Source organism: Salmo salar, chromosome ssa04, assembly GCF_905237065.1.
Source record: "Salmo salar chromosome ssa04, Ssal_v3.1, whole genome shotgun sequence".
Lineage (NCBI taxonomy): Eukaryota > Metazoa > Chordata > Actinopteri > Salmoniformes > Salmonidae > Salmo > Salmo salar.
The window spans coordinates 14,228,737-14,250,968 of record NC_059445.1 but is presented as its reverse complement, the minus strand read 5'-3'; the positions used below and the strand labels follow the sequence as shown (position 1 = coordinate 14,250,968).

The following is a 22,232-nucleotide window of genomic DNA, read 5'->3' as shown; positions in this document are numbered from 1 at the left end:
AGATACTGTGTGTGTGGTGGTACAGTAGGAACGGGGCAGAGATACTGTGTGTGGTGGTACAGTAGGAACGGGACAGAGATACTGTGTGTGGTGGTACAGTAGGAACGGGACAGAGATACTGTGTGTGTGGTGGTACAGTAGGAACGGGGCAGAGACGCTGTGTGTGGTGGTACAGTAGGAACGGGACAGAGATACTGTGTGTGGTGGTACAGTAGGAACGGGACAGAGACACTGTGTGTGGTGGTACAGTAGGAACGGGACAGAGATACTGTGTGGTGGTACAGTAGGAACAGGACAGAGATACTGTGTGTGGTGGTACAGTAGGAACGGGACAGAGATACTGTGTGGTGGTACAGTAGGAACAGGACAGAGATACTGTGTGTGGCGGTACAGTAGGAACGGGACAGAGATACTGTGTGTGGCGGTACAGTAGGAACGGGACAGAGATACTGTGTGTGGCGGTACAGTAGGAACGAGACAGAGATACTGTGTGTGGCGGTACAGTAGGAACGGGACAGAGATACTGTGTGGTGGTACAGTAGGAACGGGACAGAGATACTGTGTGTGGTGGTACAGTAGGAACGGGACAGAGATGCTGTGTGGTGGTACAGTAGGAACGGGACAGAGATACTGTGTGTGTGGTGGTACAGTAGGAACAGGACAGAGATACTGTGTGTGGTGGTACAGTAGGAACGGGACAGAGATACTGTGTGTGGTGGTACAGTAGGAACGGGACAGAGATACTGTGTGTGTGGTGGTACAGTAGGAACAGGACAGAGATACTGTGTGTGGTGGTACAGTAGGAACGGGACAGAGATACTGTGTGTGTGGTGGTACAGTAGGAACAGGACAGAGATACTGTGTGTGGTGGTACAGTAGGAACGGGACAGAGATACTGTGTGTGGTGGTACAGTAGGAACGGGACAGAGATACTGTGTGTGTGGTGGTACAGTAGGAACGGGACAGAGATACTGTGTGTGGTGGTACAGTAGGAACGGGACAGAGATACTGTGTGTGGTGGTACAGTAGGAACGGGACAGAGACGCTGTGTGTGGTGGTACAGTAGGAACGGGACAGAGACACATTCAATCTCCCATATTCTGGCCCAATTTGCAGATATTTATGCATCTGTAACTTTTCTCACTCATCATTATTCATTCATGATTATCCGTAGTCATGGTAGTGTCCACATTAATGTAGAAGTGTTCAGAAACATATTATTTTCTTATTTACAATAAAACTGACTCGAACGACATAATACATTATTTACCATTCATTTCTTTTGGGCACAACAATCTGAAACACAACCAAAACAACCTGCAAATACATCCAACAAGTTCGTAGAGTCACATGCTTGATGTAGTCATTGCATGCTAGGAATATGGGACCAATTACTACACTTTTTACTACTTTAATACACATAAGTGAATTTGTCCATATACTTATGACCGCTTCAAATGGGGGGACATGATACATGAGGTGCGTTCATTTCTGAACGGTGAACCATGTATGAAAATACCCTCAAATAAAAGGTGACATTCTGTACTGTCGCATCATATTAAACGCTTGATCTCAAATCCAAAATGGTGGAGTATAGAGCCACCTTTAAAGTTTTCGCTTCACTATCCAATCCGTAGGGGAGTGTAACACTAGTTTACAACGTTGTCCACCCTCATAAAAAGTGAAGTGCGTTTGACTATATACATGCTTCAATATCATCTTGGACCTTGGAAAAAGAGCTAACAAGGAATATGCCAACCGGGATGATAAATGATGTGGTTTCCCACAAGGGACAAGTACTCTGAATGTTCAGAGCATAATGTACTCTATAGCTCCCTTAGATAGTGGAGTGGTGAGTCTCGTTTTGTCTTTAATCGACCTCTCGAGGTCTTCGGCATTGCGAGAGATGGATTCAATGGTATTTCACTCTCTGCTTTCTGCATTTTCTATACCTGCATTCTCTCATTCTCAAGGATGAAAGTGTGTAGGCTATGTACAATATGTGTCTTTGAATGCGTCTGTGTGAATGCCTCAGTGTGATTGTGTGTATGTGCCTGTGTCGTGTGTGCGCACACATACGAATGTGTGTGAGGTAGCTCTCGTCGGCCATTTCACAATCCATGGCAGCCAGCAGCCCTATACTCCTTCACCTCCCTCCCTCTCCTTCTCCCTGACTGAATGCCCTTTGTTGAGCTGTGCCCTGAGTTGCTCCCGCCATCTTAGCTCCCTTAGCCGTGACCCTCCTCCTCCCCTCTTCTCTCTCTCTCTCTCTCTCATACTCTCTCTCTATCCCAGAGAAGTGCGGTCAAACAGAGAGAGAGAGAGAGAGAGAGAGAGAGAGAGAGAGAGAGAGAGAGAGAGAGAGAAAAAAAGAGAGATCAATAAAAGCATACTGGCTGTTGATTGGACTGGCAGCAGGGCTCCAGTCAGAGGACATGGCCCTGAAGCTGAGCCTGCCTGCCTGCAGTGTGTGTGATTTTCATTTTGTATTCAACAGACTGTGTGTGTGTGTGTGTGTGTGTGTGTGTGTGTGTGTGTGTGTGTGTGTGTGTGTGTGTGTGTGTGTGTGTGTGTGTGTGTGTGTGTGTGTGTGTGTGTGTGTGTGTGTGTGTGTGTGTGGTTTTGACTGTAGTTTAGTGCTTTTCCTCCTTTTATTGGGTTGAGGTACCCTGTCTGATGTTGAGAAATCAGTTATGATGACGGTGGCAGTGCTGGTAGTGACAGAATTGGGGTATATTACTTAATCATTCAGGAAGTAAAGTGAAATGTAATTACAAATTTCTGAATTCGATGATGATGATTGTCACGATGACGACAATGCTGATGATGATTGACCCTTGACCCCTCTTCTTCCTAGGTCTGAACTCGCGGAGCCCTCTCAGTGAGACTAAGAGCACCTCCTCCTCCCTGTCGGCCCTCAGCGATTCGCTAAACAGCTCAGAGGGTGGAGAACCTACCCATGCCAATGAGGAGCTCAAGAACCTGCTGGCCCCTCCCTCCTCAGCAGGCAGCCAATCCAGCTCCAGCAGCCACTCGGGATCAGGAACTGAAGAGAAGTCTGAGAAAGGCAAGGAGTTCTGGGATGTATAGGCTGAAACATTATGTAGAACTACAGTTAATTTAATCTACTTACAATTCTATATCCTTAAAGGCCCAATGCAGCCGTTTTTTTATTAATATCAAATCATTTCTGGGTAACAATAAGTACCTTACTGTAATAGATTCCATTAAAAATGTGCAAAAAACTACTTCTCAAGCAAGATATTTGCTAGGACTGTCTGGGAGGGGTCTGAGTGGAGAGAGGAAAACTGAAAACTAGCTGTTATTGGCAGAGAGATTAGGAACTCTCTTTGTTATTGGTCTATTAACTCATTTACCGCCTGGTGATGTCACCATGGAAATCTGAAACTCCCGCTCATGCAAACCTGCTGATTAGAAGGTCCTGTGTAGGTTGTATATTCAACCAGCAGCTATCAGGAAATAACACTGATCACATTTTTTCACACTTTTACAGTGTTAGTTTCATCAGCTGTACAATATGATATTAAACACAGAAAACAGAATTTTGACTGCACTGGGCCTTTAAAGAGATAGTGTGAGCCCACCCCTTTATCTACTTCCCCAGAGTCAGATGAACTCATGGATACCATGTTGGACCATACCTGCGTCCAGTATGCAGGAAGTGAGATGTAGTTTCGCACGCTATTGCTAACTAGCATTAGCGCAATGACTGAAAGTCTCCTCGAACAGCTAGCATGCAAAAGCACAGACTTTTTTTCACGTAAATTATGCAGTGACGTAAAGGTGTGTGTGATGTGTCCAGAATATGTGAGGTAAAATACGAGCAATAATTTGAGCCACACACAGTTAAGAGGACGAGGAGCACTGCAGTCATGCTAACTCCCTCTCCCCCTCCCCCTCCCCCTCCCCCCAGGCTTTGAGTGTGTCTTCTGCAACTTTGTGTGCAAGACGCGGACCATGTACGAGCGCCACCTCCAGATCCACCTGATCACGCGCATGTTCGAGTGCGACGTGTGCCACAAGTTCCTGAAGACGCCCGAGCAGCTGCTGGAGCACAAGAAGTGCCACACCGTCCCCACCGGAGGGCTCAAGTAAGGAAAGCAAGTACAGACAGAGGTTCCTACTCCACCACCCTCCCACCCTACCCTACCCCGACTCCTCCCTCACACATGTACAGACGCACAGCCAGACGGTAACCCACTGACCGGCTGACTGTAGTATACACGTTAAGTCGAAAACATGCGTGTAAGACCACATGCATAAACATAATACACACGCAGTCTGAACTGTAAATGTGTGCATGCATTCAGCCACACTTTCAAACTAGGTGACGTCAACACACAGACACTGTCCAACATACACATTTACGTGCATAGGACATCTAGCTCACTGAAGCTATTAAGACCTTCACACAGTATATATAAACCCCTATTACACTCACAGCCCTAGATACCAAACACTGTCCCCCTTCTAACCCAATACTCCTATACCCCTATAGGAGCCTCTGTTGTACTGTGTGATGTACACACACACACACACACACACACACACACACACACACACACACACACACACACACACACACACACACACACACACACACACACACACAAACAGTAAACCATACATAACTGTTTAGCCAATCTGTTAATGTTAAACCAATGCTGCCAGTACATGAGGCTCCTCCAACACACACGCAACAACATGCTAATGACATCAGCCTAGCCATGATGCTCCTCCAACACACACGCAACAACATGCTAATGACATTAGCCTAGCCATGAAGCTCCTCCAACACACACGCAACAACATGCTAATGACATCAGCCTAGCCATGATGCTCCTCCAACACACACGCAACAAAATGCTAATGACATTAGCCTAGCCATGATGCTCCTCCAACACACACGCAACAACATGCTAATGACATTAGCCTAGCCATGATGCTCCTCCAACACACACGCAACAACATGCTAATGACATTAGCCTAGCCATGAAGCTCCTCCAACACACACGCAACAACATACTAATGACATTAGCCTAGCCATGAAGCTCCTCCAACACACACGCAACAACATGCTAATGACATTAGCCTAGCCATGAAGCTCCTCCAACACACACGCAACAACATGCTAATAACATTAGCCTAGCCATGAAGCTCCTCCAACACACACGCAACAACATGCTAATGACATTAGCCTAGCCATGAAGCTCCTCCAACACACACGCAACAACATGCTCATGGCATTAGCCTAGCCATGAAGCTCCTCCAACACACACGCAACAACATGCTAATGACATTAGCCTAGCCATGATGCTCCTCCAACACACACGCAACAACATGCTCATGGCATTAGCCTAGCCTAGCACTGTGCTTTTAAAGCCTGCACACACAGATGCATATTTTATACCACATAGATATTCTATTTTTCCAGATTGCATTTGAAACCATCTTGAATGAAAGTAGTACATGCATTCACATGCAATCACTTAACAGAAAATCTGAACAGACATCAAGGAAAATATTGAATCGCCGTAGAAACAGATTGTTAGTTAACACACAACAGTCACTGTCATTTTTATGTGTTTCTTTTTTTTGTTTGTATCTATTTGTGGAAGTTGTTTGCCATGAAACGCAGTCAGTCAATGCACGTGTAGAGCCATCGATATCAATCAGACGCCATTGAACTCATCTCGCCATTAACTGATCGGCCTACACTGTCACTTGACCATGTTTAATGTCAAGCTGTCACCACTATTCACCAGATGCTGTCCGTTGTCTAGCCACCGGTAGAGTTAGATCACTAGTTGGTTTGGTGTTTGGAGTGAGAGAGTCAGGGCAGTAGTTTACTGAGGTATCTGTTAGTGTCTCGTCTTGTTACAAGGAGTAGAGGCGCGATTAAGGTCTCAATACGCCACCACCGATTCTCTCCACGTTCATTGGTCAATACAGGAACACACACACCATCAACACTGCAAACAGTATTAGTCCATTTTAGGTACATGGGAATGTATTATTTCACATTTCAAATGTTCAAGGGTGCAATTAGTTCAGTCATTATAGTAGTTGAGTGTTTTAATATCTGTTAAAAGTCGATCCTCTATCCTGACTTCAAAATCAGACACAGTCCACATTAGCTGTGCGTTTAAGGTTTGAGAGGTCAGAATTAAAAGCAGGTAGCTCAAACACAGCTGCCCCCTCCGTCCAGTTCAAGAGGGTATCTCTAGTCTAGACTCTAGAGCAGTATGTCCAGACAGGATAGTGTACTAAGTAGTGTGTGCTCAGCAGTGGACGGTGGGGTGACTGAGTGATGGTCATCCACTGCAATGGAGAACCCTTTCAAATCAAGCCAGCTGAATAAGCTGGGCAAAAGACAGACGAGAAGTTGTAGACAAAAGGAGAAAAAACACTTTATAAGAGAAAGAGACGAGGCTGTAGTGTGTACCGAAGAGGAGAGTGTACTAAAGACTGTGCACTCGGAGTGTGTACTGAGGCGTGTCTAGGACAGAGAAGGACCTCCCTTTACCAGTGCATCCTTAGTGTACTCAGAAGTGTTCATTCAGGAGTGTATGTCCAGGAGTGTATGGGAGAGAGAAGGCGTGTGTAGGGTCTTCACCACGTGGCTGGTTGTATTCTGAGGTGATTCTGTTCTGCAGGGTTTGTGAAGCGCTTTGGGGCCCAGAGCAGATGAATGGTGCTATTTAAATGTAAGTGCCACATTTCCATTTATTTCAGTTATCCTTCCATTCCTAATTCCGTCCAATCCTGTTCTCTTTCCACAACCTGTCTCTGCCCAGTTCTACATGCCCCACCCACCTACCACCAACCCACTCCAAACACACTTTCAACCCCAACCTCAAATTTCAACAATACACATACACACTTTCCACCACACACACACACACACACACACACACACACACACACACACACACACACACCGTATCATTCCTTTAGGGTAAAATATTCGGGACACGTCACACACATCTTTTCCCTTCACCTTTCCCCCTCTTCATCCTCCCCTGTGTTGAAGTCTTAAGGTGTGTATTTTGATCATTGTGTATTTAAGTCCTCTCTTTGTTAAACCTCCCCTTGCTATTGTGTGTGTATTTCCCATGTCCTGCCCCCTTCCACTTCCTCCTTCCTGTTTCCCAGGTGCCCCGTCTGCATTTATTCCACCAATCGACCGGCGGCCATGGAGTGCCACCTGAAGACCCATTACAAGATGGAGTACAAGTGTCGCATCTGCCAGTCGGTGTGGCGCGACCAGCCCGCGCTGGAGAGGCACGTGCGCGAGCATCGCCTCGGCAACCACTACAAGTGCGAGCAGTGCGGCTACCTGTCCAAGACGGCCAACAAGCTGATTGAGCACGTGCGCGTGCACACGGGCGAGCGGCCCTTCCACTGCGACCGCTGCGGCTACAGCTGCAAGCGCAAGGACAACCTGAACCTGCACAAGAAGCTGAAGCACGCCCCGCGCCAGACCTTCGGCTGCACGGAGTGCCCCTTCACCACCACCCACCCCTTCATCTTCAGCCGCCACCTCAAGAAGCACCAGGGTGGAGGGGAAGGGGAGGAGGCCGGCGAGGAGGAGTTCCAGGCCCAGCTAGGGGGCTCTCTGGTGGGGTCTCTGCGGGGCGGGGAGCCCTTCCTCCTGGGGGTAGGTGGAGGTGGGGATGGGAGTAGCGGGGGGAGCGGTAGCAGCAGCCCCCTCATGATTCTCTCTGCCTCCCAGGCCCTGCAGTCTGTCGCCCTGTCACTCATCACAGGGAATCAACACCACCGTCAACAGGAACTCCCGCCCCCAGCCCAGCGTTACCTGACAGCGACCACAACCAATGGCGGAGGCCCCTCCCTCTTCTTCCCCTCCCCACGCCACGTCTACGAGCAGTTGGGAAACTGCGAGCGGGCGCACCTGATCCCCCTCACAACCCTGTTCACCCACCGCTCCACATTCCACTCGCCCCTCTCCAGACTCCAGAGGCCGCACTCCTCCTCCCCCCTTTTCCTCTCCTCCACCGCCTCCTCTTCCTCTCCTCCCTCGCCCACCTCCCTCAAACACTCCTTCCTGGCTTACCTAGGACTGGGACTGACGGAGAGAGCCAAGACTGTGTGACTGTTCTCCTCTCCTCCTTCTCATCCCTATCTCTTCCCCCTCCCTCTCTTTCCCCTTTCTCCCCATCCCTCTCTCCCTGGACAGTGGTCTGAATGATCGTTATCCACTGCGATGGGGAAAACTTTCCAATCAAGCCAGCTGAGTAAGCTGGACAGAGACAGACAAGTAGTTATTGTAGACAATGAAGAAAAAAAAAAAGAATTTATCAGAGAAAAGGCTGTATGTGCTAAAAAATGCATTTATATCAAAAGCTGCTTTTCTTATCTGTTATATCGATTGAATTATTACTCTCTCTCTCTCTCTACTTTTTATTTTCTAATGTTTGTTTTTTGGACTTTTGAATGACCAGGACCCAATTGCATTACCTGTAAAACGGATCCTTGTTTTCTTTTTGTGTTTGTTAGAAAAGTCGAAAAAGTAGAAGAAACAAAACAAGTGCTCTGACATTTTTAGTGCATTTTAGTCTTCTGGCTACTACGCATCAGAATAGCATGCCTGCCTCTTTGTTTCCGCTAGCTTTGATGCACGTCATTTAATAGGGTATGATGAACCAATCCCCAGGTTGTTCAATTGTGATGCGCCGCGAACAAGAACCAATGAAACGGAACGCTTTTTCTCAAAAGTCTCGTTTCCAAAGCAACGCCTCAAACCACGCACTTAATGAATTATTTAACTAATGTGTACTGTACATAGTTTTGTAGCCTTCAATCTCCCCCACAACTAAGCTTTGACTTTATCTGTTTGGTTTTGTGTAATGGTGAAACCATATGCATCAAACGCCGACTGAACTCACCTGTCTCGGGTGGCGGTCGTCTTGGCAACCCATACACACAGGTGACATCTTGTACGTTGTTTGACGTTGTGCGGTGGGGTGGGCAGAACAAGTGACATTCTCTACTCAAGGCCCTTTGCCAATTCAAACGGTTTTCAAATCAATGTAACACACATTATAGCTTCATCCCCTTGTGTAACCGTAGCCTTGTCCCAGATCTGTTTGTGCTGTCGTGACAATGACCGTAGGAATTGGCAAGACACCACAAACAGATCTGGGACCAGATTAGTTTTACCCCACCAGCCCACATCAAAGGTTCCATGAGGACACCTGTAACCCCTGAGACCAGGGTCCTATTCATTAGGCACCAAACGGAAGAAAAAGGACTGAATCACCAGAACTTGTCGTTATGCTACGTTGCGCCCTAATGAATAGGACCCAGGTGTTGTTCGGTCCAGCATCATGTGTAGAACTATGTATGGACTGGCGCACCGTTACGTTAGATAAGCTGTAAGAGATAACTGTTTTGTGGAGGTGACCAGCTAACGGGGTGTTAAAACCCCCCAACAGCTCCGGTCACCACAGGCCGATTCAGTGGTGCTTTTTGGAGCTCTTTTGTAATTTTGTGTAAAAGATAAAACAGAAAGAAACTGTTCCAAAATGACTTGAATGAATGTATTTTCCTTTGTTGATGTCCGTGATGCGAACGTGATACAGATGTGCGGTGTAGTTGCAGGCAGGGACTGTTGGGTACCGTTGCCTATATGACAGAAAGCAAGGGGTTGGTTTTTGTAGGTCGGTGGCCTTCTGTGTCTTTTTAGGTTGTTCATTCGTTTTTCTCCCTCTCTCTTTCTCTTTTTTACTGAGCCTTTTAAACGTAGGACGATGAGCGTTTTCTACTAACGTGCATCGCTATTATGAAGCCATTTTGAGGAAGGCTCCGATAGGTCCAATGTTGTCGACGAGGAAGCAGCCATTGGTTTGGTTTTGGTGGTGTAGCTTCTATCTCAGTGAGAAGACATGGTACTGCTTTCTATTCCCCCTTCGCTCCATCTCTCAGTTGTAATTGCATTTAGCTTAGTCCCATTTCAAAACCAAAAGCACTTAGCTAGTTCATATTGTTATAGTGCAAACGTTTGAGCTGTCGGTCCGATAGGATATCACCGGAAACAGACTTATTACCTTTTTAAGATGTTTGCTGTGAACGATCTGAATCAAAACCGTGATTTCGTGATTTTTGTTGTGTAGACATTTTCTGGTTTAGTGCGGAGGGTTTTTACCTCTGTAAAATTGCAGAGCGCAGATGAACACAAATTGCATGAATTAGACAGTGGAGGTTGAACTATATTACGCTGGGAGACCCAAAGGGCCCAGGCTAAATTGTCAAAGCCAATTTTGCACAGTGCTGCACTTTTTGAACATGAAAAATGTATTTATCTGTACAGATGGAGATGCTCAACATGGAGAGTGTACATGAGACCAGGCAGCATAATAAAGGCATTTCGTTTTTTTTTTATTCAAAAGCATTACCCATTTAATTGACCGTGCTCGCATTCCCAAGTGGTCTTTAAGCCAAAATGGTTTCTTATTTGTAAAGGGATTTTTTTTTTAACCTTAATTGTTTTCCTTGTTTCTTGTACTTTTCATTTTCTTGTGATTGTATTTTTTTTATTTCTTTGTAATGACAACAAAAAAATTGAGAGAACAATGCATTGTTAAGACCAAATGAAACTTAAAAACGAGGTTGTGATGCTAGGATTAAATCCGTCACTTCCTGGTAACGGAGGGGTGTAACAGTTAAATCTCTCCCCCGTGGTTGGTTTTCTTTTAGTTCCCTTTGACAACATAGCAATGTTCAGCATGCTGTCCGCTGGTCGCTGCTACGTTATAGGAGTACAAGGAGCCCCCACCCCTGCCACACACACTCCTAGGTCAGCTCCAGCTCCTTATCTATCCTCTAATATGTAATACTCTAGTGCCACTTGGTGGAAGGGAACCGCCTGAGATCACTGAGAATGAGTCAAACTGATTTTCAGGGTCCAAATCTAAAAACAAAAAATAAGAGGAACAAAAAAAGAATGTGCCCGACTTTTTACGACTGACTGTATGCCTTTTTTTATATATATATATATATATATATAGCTACCGCATAATCATTATGTAATCGAGAATGGCTGCAGTTCTTTCTTCTTATAAAACGGCCCCTTGGTCTGGTTGGTGTGTCTAAGGAGAAGAAAAGGCCGACAGGGATCGCTTCTCTGTCCTTTCCCAACCCAGTATTTTTAAGCACTTATCGTTTGCTTATTATTTTTTGCCTAATTGTAAAGAAGCAGCAGAAGGCGATTTAAAAAAAAAAAAAAATTATTTGTATTTTTAATTTTTTAATATGTCGGTTGACTACCTTTCTGAGCACTTCGGAGTATGCATGACATCTCTCTCTCTCTATTTTATGACTCGACAAGACTCAACTATCTTCTTTTTTGTGTGTTTTTGTTCATCTTTTTGGCACTCAGTAAAAATTGGTATGTGCTGTATAAAGCTTTTTGATTAGGTCATTGTTAAGGCTGTACAGGGTTGTTTGTGACAATAACTGGTAAATAGATCATTTGTACTTTTTTGGTTTTTTGTATTCGTTTTTTCTTTGTTTTTGGCATTATTTTATGTTCAAAAGTTGCCAGATCTAAATGTAACAGGATTTGAAAGTAAAGCTTACAACAGATATTCCACCTCAGGTCTGGTTTTTCTTTTGATTCTATAAGATGATTTTCAATGTCATGTTGTCTTGATTGTATATAGTTGAAACTGCCTCTCTCCAGGTATAGCTGCTACACGGGTGGAGACGTTTACACCGGTAAAGAAAAGAGCAGCAATCGATCATCCCAAAAATCTAATTATGGAATACCTCAAAGCAATCTAACCGGCCAACACTCAGGCCTTATGAGAGACGGCGGAGGACTCTTTCTGATGCGACGCAGCTCTCTATACGTTTCATAGGCTGTGTCAGAAATGGCACCTTATTCCCCATATAGTGCACTACTTTTGACCCCCGTTCCCTATCAAGTGAACGACTTTTGACCAGGGCCTGACAGGGTTAACTGACGACGACGAAAACGATGCACGCGCTTCAATGGGGCAGAAGTCCGTGTGTTGTGATTCTGGATGGTCAGATAGCTAGCAACAGTAACAAGAAGCTGCCATGTAGTGAATTGCAATTGGCTCATTTCAACTGTTCTTGATACCATGTCTTGTTTTGAGGTGTTTTGACTCATGTCACATCTATGCTAATATGGCTAAAATTAGCTAGCTAGCTAGCCAACAACAGTAACAATGTATTTGAGAGACAAGTGCTCATTGTGAAAATATATTTATTATTTATGATTTCAATAAACATTAGAGACTAAGTATAGTTTACGTGTTATCAACAATCTAAGCCAACCCCGTCTGTTTAGCCCCATAGTTGCGCACGCCTCGGTTTTGTTGCTAAACAACCAACCTGCCTTGCGGCCCTGGTCAAAAGTAGTGCGCTACATAGGGAATAGGGTGCAATTTGGGGCGTGTCCACAGTGCTGTAATGGAGGCAGCAGACAGCAGCAGCACGTTCTCACCCTGCCAGAGGTTGGGGCCAGCCTAATGAAAACAGATGAAGCAGAGATAAAGTGTTTGCAGAAATTAAGGGACTCATTTATCACCGTTAGGCCCCGAGCTATAGAACACCTTGGTCTAAAGTTCTCCTTTAACAGGCCTACAGTCAGTATCCCAAACACACTCTCTCTGTCTATCCCTCCGTCTATCCCCTATAGAACACCTTGGTCTAAAGTTCTCCTTTAACAGGCCTACAGTCAGTATCCCAAACATACTCTCTCTGTCTATCCCTCCGTCTATCCCCTATAGAACACCTTGGTCTAAAGTTCTCCTTTAACAGGCCTACAGTCAGTATCCCAAACACACACTCTCTCCCTCTGTCTATCCCCTTCTCTCTTTCCCCTCTCGCTCTCCCCCCTCTCCCTCTCTCTCCCCCTCTCAATTCAATGGCTTTATTGGCATGGGAAACATGTTTACATGAAGTAGATAATAAACAAAAGGGAAATAAACAATTAAAAACATGTCTAATTCAAACTGAAATAGTGCATATCATATAAACAGCCAATACTTTGACTATTGACAGTTACATATGGCTGTTTATATGACATGCACTATTTCAGTTGAAAGTCAGTGTGTATTATGCAGTAATGTTATCTGTTCATATGAGCCAATGATCTGTATATACAGTACCTCATCCACAGGATTTCAGTGTTGCTCAGAGTAAAGTATGGAGCTCCGGCGATGCTTGATCAAATGGTCATCTCACTGCCCTGGATCTTAACCTTTACAGAGTTCACCCGTGTTCAAGTCTGAAACTTCTCTCTCTTCTCTATGTAGTTCAAATGTTGGCGTCTAGATGATCTGGTCTGGCCGTTTGCCATAGCGTGGTATTAATGAGTCTTCTCTCCAGTGTGTTTAAAGCTGCTTAATTAAGTTCAAAGCAGTGCCAGGGTCACTAGGGGCCTGCTCAGCTGACCTCGCTATGAGTGGAAGTGTTGATTAGGAAGTGGAGATGGAGACACTCGCGAGGGCACATGACTTACATACACACTAGTTGAGACGCACACGGCAGGACATGTATTGATTCAAGGGTATATAGACGTTTAAAGATTGACTTCCATTCATATTTAGCTCATGCCTATAGCACCTTAATTACTATACAATGCTATTGTCCAAAAATGAGAATTTCTCCTTCCTCACAAAAAAGGTGTATATATATTTATAATAATATCCCTCCACCTCTGGGCTCAAGCTGTCTGCACAGCGAAGACCTTTCGACACCACCACCGCAAAAGTTGGCCGGCACCGATCGATAGCGTGTTAGCTTTTTGTTTGTAGGTTCAGGCTGCCTTGGCTTTATTACAGCTGGTTCGAGTCACGGGGGAGTCGCAGCGGCGCAGCTTTTCAGGCAGAGGGAGAGAGAAAGAGAGGGAAAGAGACAGAGAGGGAGAGCGAGAGGAGCTCCCTCTTGTTTGCCAAAAGTGTAATCCCACTGTGACCTGGGCTGACCCCGCCCTGAGAGGAAAGCTGCTTAGACAGAAGTGTGTGTCGGCAGGAGGGAGCTGCCACCCAGCGGCCTGCCTATCTCTGTCTTTCCACTTCTCCCTCTTTTCCTCTTTCTCTGTAGTACGGTGATTCTCTCTATCTACCCTTTTTCTTTCTCACTGTACCCCTCTATCTACCTCCCTCTCTCTCCCTCCACTCATTTCTCTCTCTTCTTCCCCTTTATTTCTACCTCTCACTTCCTCCCCTACCCTCTTCTCTCACCCCTCCCCTACCATCCTTTTCTCTCCCTCAATCTCGCTCTCTCTCCACCTCCCTCTTATTCCCCCTCTTTCTCTCCTCCCTCTACTCTCATGTCTGCCCTGGAGCATCAATACTTCCCAGGCTCCCTCTCTTCACCACTGTCTGTCCATGGTGGGTTTGAGGTCTTAGCATGTGAAGAAGAAGGAGCTGAGGCAGAGCTAAATAAAGACAGATCCTCTCTCCCCTCCATAGAGAAAACAAACTGAGGGGGGCAAACGGGCTGTGTCCAAAATGGCACCCTATTCCCTATATAGTGCACTACTTTTGACCAGGGTCCATAGGGCTTTGGTCAAAAGTAGTGTGCACTATAAAGGAGATAGGGTTGCCATTTTGTACGTAACCAGAGAGACAAAGAGAAGGCCTGCAACAGAGAGGCTGTGGTACTAGGAGAAGAGAGTTGGTGTAGAGAAAAATAAGGGGGAAACTGACTCCGGAATTGATTTAGCATGGGGTATACCAGCACTAATGCAACTTTTCAGAAATGACTAGTTTCCAAACCAAACTTATTTTATAAAGTTAATGTAATTTCAGATTGAGTTCAATGAAATCCAATGTGCTACAACCGTATCCATTCGTTGATAATCACGTTCTATTACGACTGGACAGCTTCCACCTCAGGTGAGAAAAACACATCTTATCCAATCAAGAGCTGGGATCTAGCCAAATAAAAAAGGGATAGAGGGATGATCTGTAGTCTGGGCTAGGTCCCAAGTGCACTACTTTTGACCAGAGCTCTAGGGATCCTGGTCTAAAGTAGTGCACTTTATAGAGAATAGGGTTCCATGTGGGAGCCCTGCAGTCTCCTGTGGCGCATCACTCATTTGCCCGTCCAGAATAGGCAACAGAGAGGACATGCATTTACTTGCTTGTCCTTCTGCAGCCAATCCCACCAACCAGGGCCAGACGTCACCATCACTAGCCAACCACCCCATGCGGTGTGAGCTCCTAATCGCAGGGGTGAGACATCGCTCGGCAGGGGGAGGGGGGTCCGCGACAATCTGATTCAGGAAGCTCCACAGGGGGTACCATCGCCACCGAGGAAGAGGAATTACCGAGAAGCCACCGGGCTCCGGCGTATCCAGACTTGGGGCAGCCCCGGAACATTATAGAGGGATGGATCGTATAGCCACACACACACTGCCTCACTACACAACCCCAAACATAAGCTGGGTGATTTTGATTGGACAAGGAAGGCATGTAACTTGGTGAAACAGATGGGGGAGGGGGGGGGGGGGGTCATACCACTTAGCTAGGAAGAGTCATCTGAAATGGAGACCCAGTAAATCTCACGACTGTTGTCAGGGCTAGACTGTTACCATGGCACTACGGGACACTGACCAGCCATAGGTTACTTGGTTTCTATGGATATGAGCTCTTCGGTCATAACACAATGTCATGAATAGGTCTTTTCATGTTCCTATTGGACATCACGCTCAGTGATACTGGCATCATCTTCAGTTTTGCTTTTGTTGACATTTAGAACATGATAGTATGTGCACAGTCTTAAAATATGGTAATTTACAGCATCTTGCCAGCATCAATCAGTTGCCATCAAATGCAATCTAAAATGTATCTCTTCTAATTATGCCATTCTACTCTATTCTATCTTTAGATCTATTACTGCTTTATATTTATATTCCTCACCATTTCTGTCTATTACAAGACCAGCAATGATTTCAATGATTCAGGTCCGTAGAGATCTGAGGCTGGCAGGTTTTTGTGCGTCTGGCTTCTTTTTAAGATCCAAGGTCAGAGACGAGCTAATCCTGCTCCTCATTCCCCTGGTGAAGTAATGAAGTGTAACACTGACCCCAGTCTCACCCACAACGATCTGCTCCGGCTGGCCAGGTAAAAAACTGATCTGGAGACAGTTGTACTTTATTCTTGGTTTGGAAATACAGTAAAACCAGGTACAGTGGTTGTTTACTGAGGAAACCACACAGAGAAGCATAAGGGTATCATTCTTGTTTTCAAATCCACCACAATATCCAATGTGACATTGAACCAGTGGTGTGTATTCATGGATGCCAAGGGAAGCCAGTCTTTCCCAAAACATTTGTAATTAACAAACACAAAATAATGTTTCATAATTGTCCTTCGATTCGCAAGAGGCTGAATGTATCTAACCGGAGAAAGCATTCGAGCAAGCTTTTCTGTCTACGTGGGTCGTCATCCGTCCTCCCTCAGATGGTTTTTTAAGCTATCTGATGCTGTCTGGTCCAGAAGAGTATGACATCGTGCCGCCCATAGCATTGAATGCATGAGAAGCCAGCGAGCATTTGGCCTCCCTTGATTAAAAAAAAGCATCAAATAATAGCCAATCAGCATTGAGCTAAACTGAGCGAGCTCAACTGTGAATGGTCTTGGCGCACCAAAAGGAAAGTGTAATGGGAAGCCCGTTTGGATTTGTCGTCTCTCCTGTGAAATCGCATTGAGAGCATACATCATTGACAGAATGTTGTTTTTCTACTTGCACCAACACGCAGCAGACACAAATCAGAACCATGAACAACCACATATTTAGCTATCTTTTAGTTGTCATTGTATTAGACTAAGCATAGGTGATGAGATGATGTTGAAGTTGAAGCAAACAACACAATTATCACAACACACAGGTTGTAATGTGGCTTTGTCTTCTGGATTGGCTTCCCCAGTGATTTTACCCACGCACCACTACTGCGTTGAACAGACATGTTTAGAAACAGAAACCACCATCTTTAATAGAATCCTTCCTATTTGTGGTGTTGAGACCTGATCACTGCCTGGTTAGTAGTGTTTTAAATGATTCTATGTACTTGAGCATCTAACGATTTCTACAATGCATTTCAATTAGCCTAATCAAATTGCGGTCTTCAATCAATTACGGGACCGCCCCATACTCGTTTGTCTTCCAATCAAGACATTGGGAATCCTACCATCAATTCTCATTTAAGAGGAGAGCGGGTCAAACAAATTAACTTGGATCGCATCCATCCAGATGTCTGGTCTAGTCGTTGTACGTGGCTACTACTACACGATAAAACACATTTTTGGGCAAGTCGGACATCTTGTATTCCCATCTTGGAATAAATGATTTGTATATCATATAAGACTGCTGTGGAGTGTGGAGATATCATCAATTAGTATTTCATGTCCACCATCCGGATCATTATACAGTAGCTTACAAGGCAAGTTAGCGTTGTTCTGGAGGCAGTTATGCAAAGTGGTCACTAGCTGGCACAGCCACAATATAAACCTAACCTTAACCACACTGCTAACCCTAATGCCAAACCCTAACCTTAAATTAAGACAAAAAAGCACTTTTCATGTATTTTTACAATAAACCCAATTTTGTCTAAGTTCTGCCTCCAGGCAAGACTCAGGACAATAACACTGAAATGATGTTGAACCAACGTGAAATAGACGTTGAATTGACGTCTGTGCCCAGTTGGAAACGTCAACCTGAATACAAGCTTACTGTGCGGAATACATATTAGGAACTTCCTCATTCCTCCCCTAGTCAAGTTTCAACCCTCCCCTAGTCCAGGGTTTCCCAAACTCGGTCCTGGTGCCCCCCGTGGGCGCACGTTTTGGTTTCTGCCCTAGAACTACACAGCTGATTCAAATAACCAACTCATCATCAAGCTTTGATCATTTGAATCAGCTGTGTAGTGTTAGGGCAAAAACCAAAACATGCACCCAGGGGGGTCCCCAGGTCCAAGTTTGGGAAAGCCTGAAGCGTCAACCCTGCATTGGTCAGTTATTACCCCTGCTCTAGTCAAGCATGTTATTACTCCAACCTTGTGAAAGTGACAAACTGACGTGTTCATTTTCATCAAAAACAACTTCATATCTGGGATTTCTATTGGAGAAGCAGTTTCTGCCTATCTTCATACTGTACTGTCTTTGCCTCAAAGGTTTACATATCTTGGTTAATAAGATTCTCAATTACACTCACACACACGTCACATATCACCATGACTACAGTAACAGAACATGATTATACCAGCATTTGTTCTGAAAATATCATGTACCAATGTCAGATAACACATCCGTTTCTTTACCAAAACAGACAGATAGGCAGAGAGCTCTACAGTCTTGAGTTCAGCCAGTCCAGATGTAGGTAGGGACTCAGGAGCAGCACAGCGATGGTTGCCAAGGTGCCCAGAGAGTCATTTAACCCTCATTGGTGGAGGGACACACAAGCTGAAGGGCAAAGTCATTTTTTCAAACTGGGCTCTTTCCATTCTCAATATCTCCCCTGTTGTTTAACAGATAAATACAGATTTTTAGAGGGATTTCTGTAATCTGCAAATGCCAGCCATGCTCTTTCATTTCAGTAAGAAGCCTGCATTCTGCTTTTGGGTGTGATTAAGGCTAATTGCGAGAAACAACGATAATCACTTCTATTGGAAACATAAAAGAGGTCAATAGCAGGAATGGCTGGACTTCAAAACTCAAATCTCATTCGTTTCTCACTGCAGTCCAACATGAAATCGAGGCAGAATAATACAAGTAGGGCATGTACGATCTGAAAAGGCCATCCTTTCGGGAGACCTTCCTCCACCACACAAGAGCGCTCTCTCAGTCAGTTCTCAGGGCCATAGCATGTTTGGATGTCGATGAGCATGCATTCCATGGCACTGACTTTCAACAGACGCCCTGAGAGTACCACATGAATGGTTATCACAACAATTAGACTGACAGCTCTTTTCTAAACCAATTTTGATTTATTTTGTTTCCCTAAGATTAATGTCCTGCCTGTACAGTAAAGTTGGCTTCGGTTTTCAGTATAAAATGGGGCAATCTCTCTCCCTCTCTCATAAACACACACACTGCTAGCATGGATTCATTTAGGTGGTCATGTTAAATGATGCATACTAGCACATTCCTCTCCTTCTCTCTGACACACACACAGCTTGCTGCTGGAGGGAGACACCTGGCCCATATCCTCGTGCCAGAAAAACGCCACGTCCGGCTGTCCAGTCAGTCTGTGTCCAGTTGCCAGACCAGTGGTCCAGTGTGGCTGGCACCGGTTACCCTGCCCATCTGCCACCAGGCGCTAACTCGCCCCGTCGCCCGCTCTACCTGCTCCCACGCAACTTGTCCAGGGAGAGCGGGAAGTGGCGGGAACAATGAGTCACGGCGGTGCCCACTGCCCTGGCACGGCTCCCTGACATGTCAACGTGACGTGATGAAGCCAGCTTCGCCAGCCACGGCCACAGCTTCCTGCCCGCCTCACAGGCCTTTTACTGTGGGCCGTGTCCGCTTTGCCCCCGGAGCAGAGAGAGGAGCCAGGAACATGCCAGGGCAGTAAAACGGCCAGTGATCAACTACCAGGGAGCAGAGCTCAGCTGCCATCTTGTTACCGCAGTGGGCAGAACAGGGTCGTGTTCATTAGGCATCAAACGGAGTAAAAATGGACTGAAACAGGGATGGACCAGTTGAACCATGTCCAATAGGAAGCACTAGTTTCTATTTTCTGTTGTAAAACGTTTTGATACGGTATACCCTGATGAATACGACCCTGGTAGGCTTAGGGCAGGGTGGAGAACGGGCTGTATCCATTACCGGCCATTAGTGAACCAAATCAAAACACACCCCTTTATATCGCATATTAAAAAGGTGCATTTTTAGGTGCATAGGCCAATTTTCAGATTATGTTAATCAAAAATCCAGGCAAACAAGCGTGTGCAGTTATTTTAACCAGGTTTGAGTGGTAGCCTAGTCGTTTGGAGGGTCTGGTGCTTGGCTGACCCAGTCCAGCAGCGGGCAGGGTTACCCCAGGGCAGCAGCACTGAGTGGTCATTAACATATGGCCAAGGAGAGGGCAAGGCAGAGTGCAGTCTATCGGTAGTTAATAGCAACTATCCAATATAAACCTCCTCCGCTCCAGAAAGTAAAAACTAGATTGCGTCCCAAATGGCACCATATTCCCTATATAGTGCACTACTTTTGATCCAGAGCCCCTGGTCAAAAGTAGTACACTATGTAGGGAATAGGGTGCCATTTGGGACGCGGACTAGAACACTTGTTACTGGTTGCCAAGGCTTTAAGTGCTGTAGCATTAATTCCTCCATCATAAAAGACACTGGGCTCAAAGTACAGTGGAATAAAATACAAGATTGTACCGTTCTTCTTCTGCTTCTCTACATGAATCAATTTAGTGGAGTCTGGGATTGTGGCGTGCAGGGAGCTGTCTGGTAGTTTTCCCTACACAGCAGAGAAAGAGAGAGTGTGTGTAGCTGTGGACAGGTGTGACAGGCTGACCTCCGTATGCAGCCAGGGAGGAGTGAAGGAGTGTAGTGCAGCACTGCCTGTCAAAACATGGTCTGTCTGGAGCCCAGCCTGGAGAGACCACTGGTTGCCCAGCCTGGAGAGACCACTGGTTGCCCAGCCTGGAGAGACCACTGGTTGCCCAGCCTGGAGAGACCACTGGTTGCCCAGCCTGGAGAGACCACTGGTTGCCCAGCCTGGAGAGACCACTGGTTGCCCAGCCTGGAGAGACCACTGGTTGCCCAGCCTGGAGAGACCACTGGTTGCCCAGCCTGGAAGAGACCACTGGTTGCCCAGCCTGGAAGAGACCACTGGTTGCCCAGCCTGGAGAGACCACTGGTTGCCCAGCCTGGAGAGACCACTGGTTGCCCAGCCTGGAGAGACCACTGGTTGCCCAGCCTGGAGAGACCACTGGTTGCCCAGCCTGGAGAGACCACTGGTTGCCCAGCCTGGAAGAGACCACTGGAAAGACACTGATAATAGAGACTGGCAAGAGGGCAGCAGGACCAGGAGAGATGGACGCGTGGAGAGAGAACAGGGGATATTCACTTTTGTATATTATCTACTTCACTTGCTTTGGCAATGTTAACATATGTTTCCCATGCCAATAAAGCCCCTTGAATTGAATTGAGAGGAGAGAGAAGGGCCAGGAGTGAGAGATAGGGGGAGTGAGGGACGGGTAGAGATAGAGAGAGGGGTATAGAGAGGAGAGAGGGTTGAGGGCTAGTGAGAGACTACAGCCAGAGATAATAAGGGAGAGCTAGTAGCTTAATTTTCACCCTACATATCACTGATCTAGGACACAGCCTCTCAAGGCAGAGAGCTGAGGCAGAGAGAGAAGAGATGGGAGGGGAGAGGCAGAGAGGGGGGGAGAGAGGGGAGGCAGAGAGTTGCCAAGCCAGGACATCTCTGCCTGGGTTGATGTCTCTGTCTCTGCCAGAGAACACCGAGTGCTAACAGATACACACCAGAGGGAGGAGACTGGGTCCAAGACGTCCATCCACCTTCTGAAAGATGCACTGTGTCTGCCGGGTCTCGTCGGACCTCCTTTTGTTTAAACAAGACATCTCAGTCGCTCAGATGTTATTCCAGACATTGTCAGAGTAGCAGAGACCGATTATTGGCCCGCAGTAATCGAACAGCTGAATTCACTTGGGCCCAGAGGAGGCACAGCCAGGCCAATTAGACTGTGGATTAAGAGTGATTGCCTTCTGTGTCCTGAGGTGGCGCAGACTGGCACTGGCTGCCATCTTGAGAATCGCTTTCATTAGGTTATATTATCATGGCGGCTGCTGGCTATGCTAAAATAAGCTAACACCCACGCGCAAATGCTAAGCACCAGCACCACTGATATTTTTTATAATAATGGACCCTCGCTATCATGTATTTTACCTGGAGTCTGGAGTGGGGGCGGATTTTAAGATTTTAACAACGCAATCGAGGTGGGTGATGGGTCGGTAGTTTGTAGTTTTGGCTGGAAAGGGGCAGCGTGAGAGAACCCTTTTTCCTGACCAGACTAGCCAGGGCATTTTGTTTTTTGATCAGGCAGTGCGCGCGGGGAGCCTAAGCAGCTGGATTTCATTAATTGAGTGCTTCCCAGCAACGTCTCTCTCTCCATCTCTCTCTTTTGCAGCAGTGGTGACTCACACAGTGGAATTCAGCCTTCTCTCCCGCTCCCTC

At 46.1% G+C, this 22,232-nt stretch overlaps 1 protein-coding gene across 1 annotated transcript in view; it reads left to right on the top strand.

Annotated features, from left to right (window-relative positions):
* Nucleotides 1-11,630, top strand: part of LOC106610221 (zinc finger protein 827) — a 117,220-nt gene extending 105,590 nt beyond the window's left edge. Inside the window, 3 exon segments of the mRNA XM_045717618.1 lie at nucleotides 2,858-3,067; nucleotides 3,935-4,112; nucleotides 7,177-11,630. Coding sequence (XP_045573574.1) covers nucleotides 2,858-3,067; nucleotides 3,935-4,112; nucleotides 7,177-8,137 — 1,349 coding nt within the window. The 3' untranslated portion in view covers nucleotides 8,138-11,630.
* Nucleotides 11,631-22,232: the final 10,602 nt, after the last annotated feature.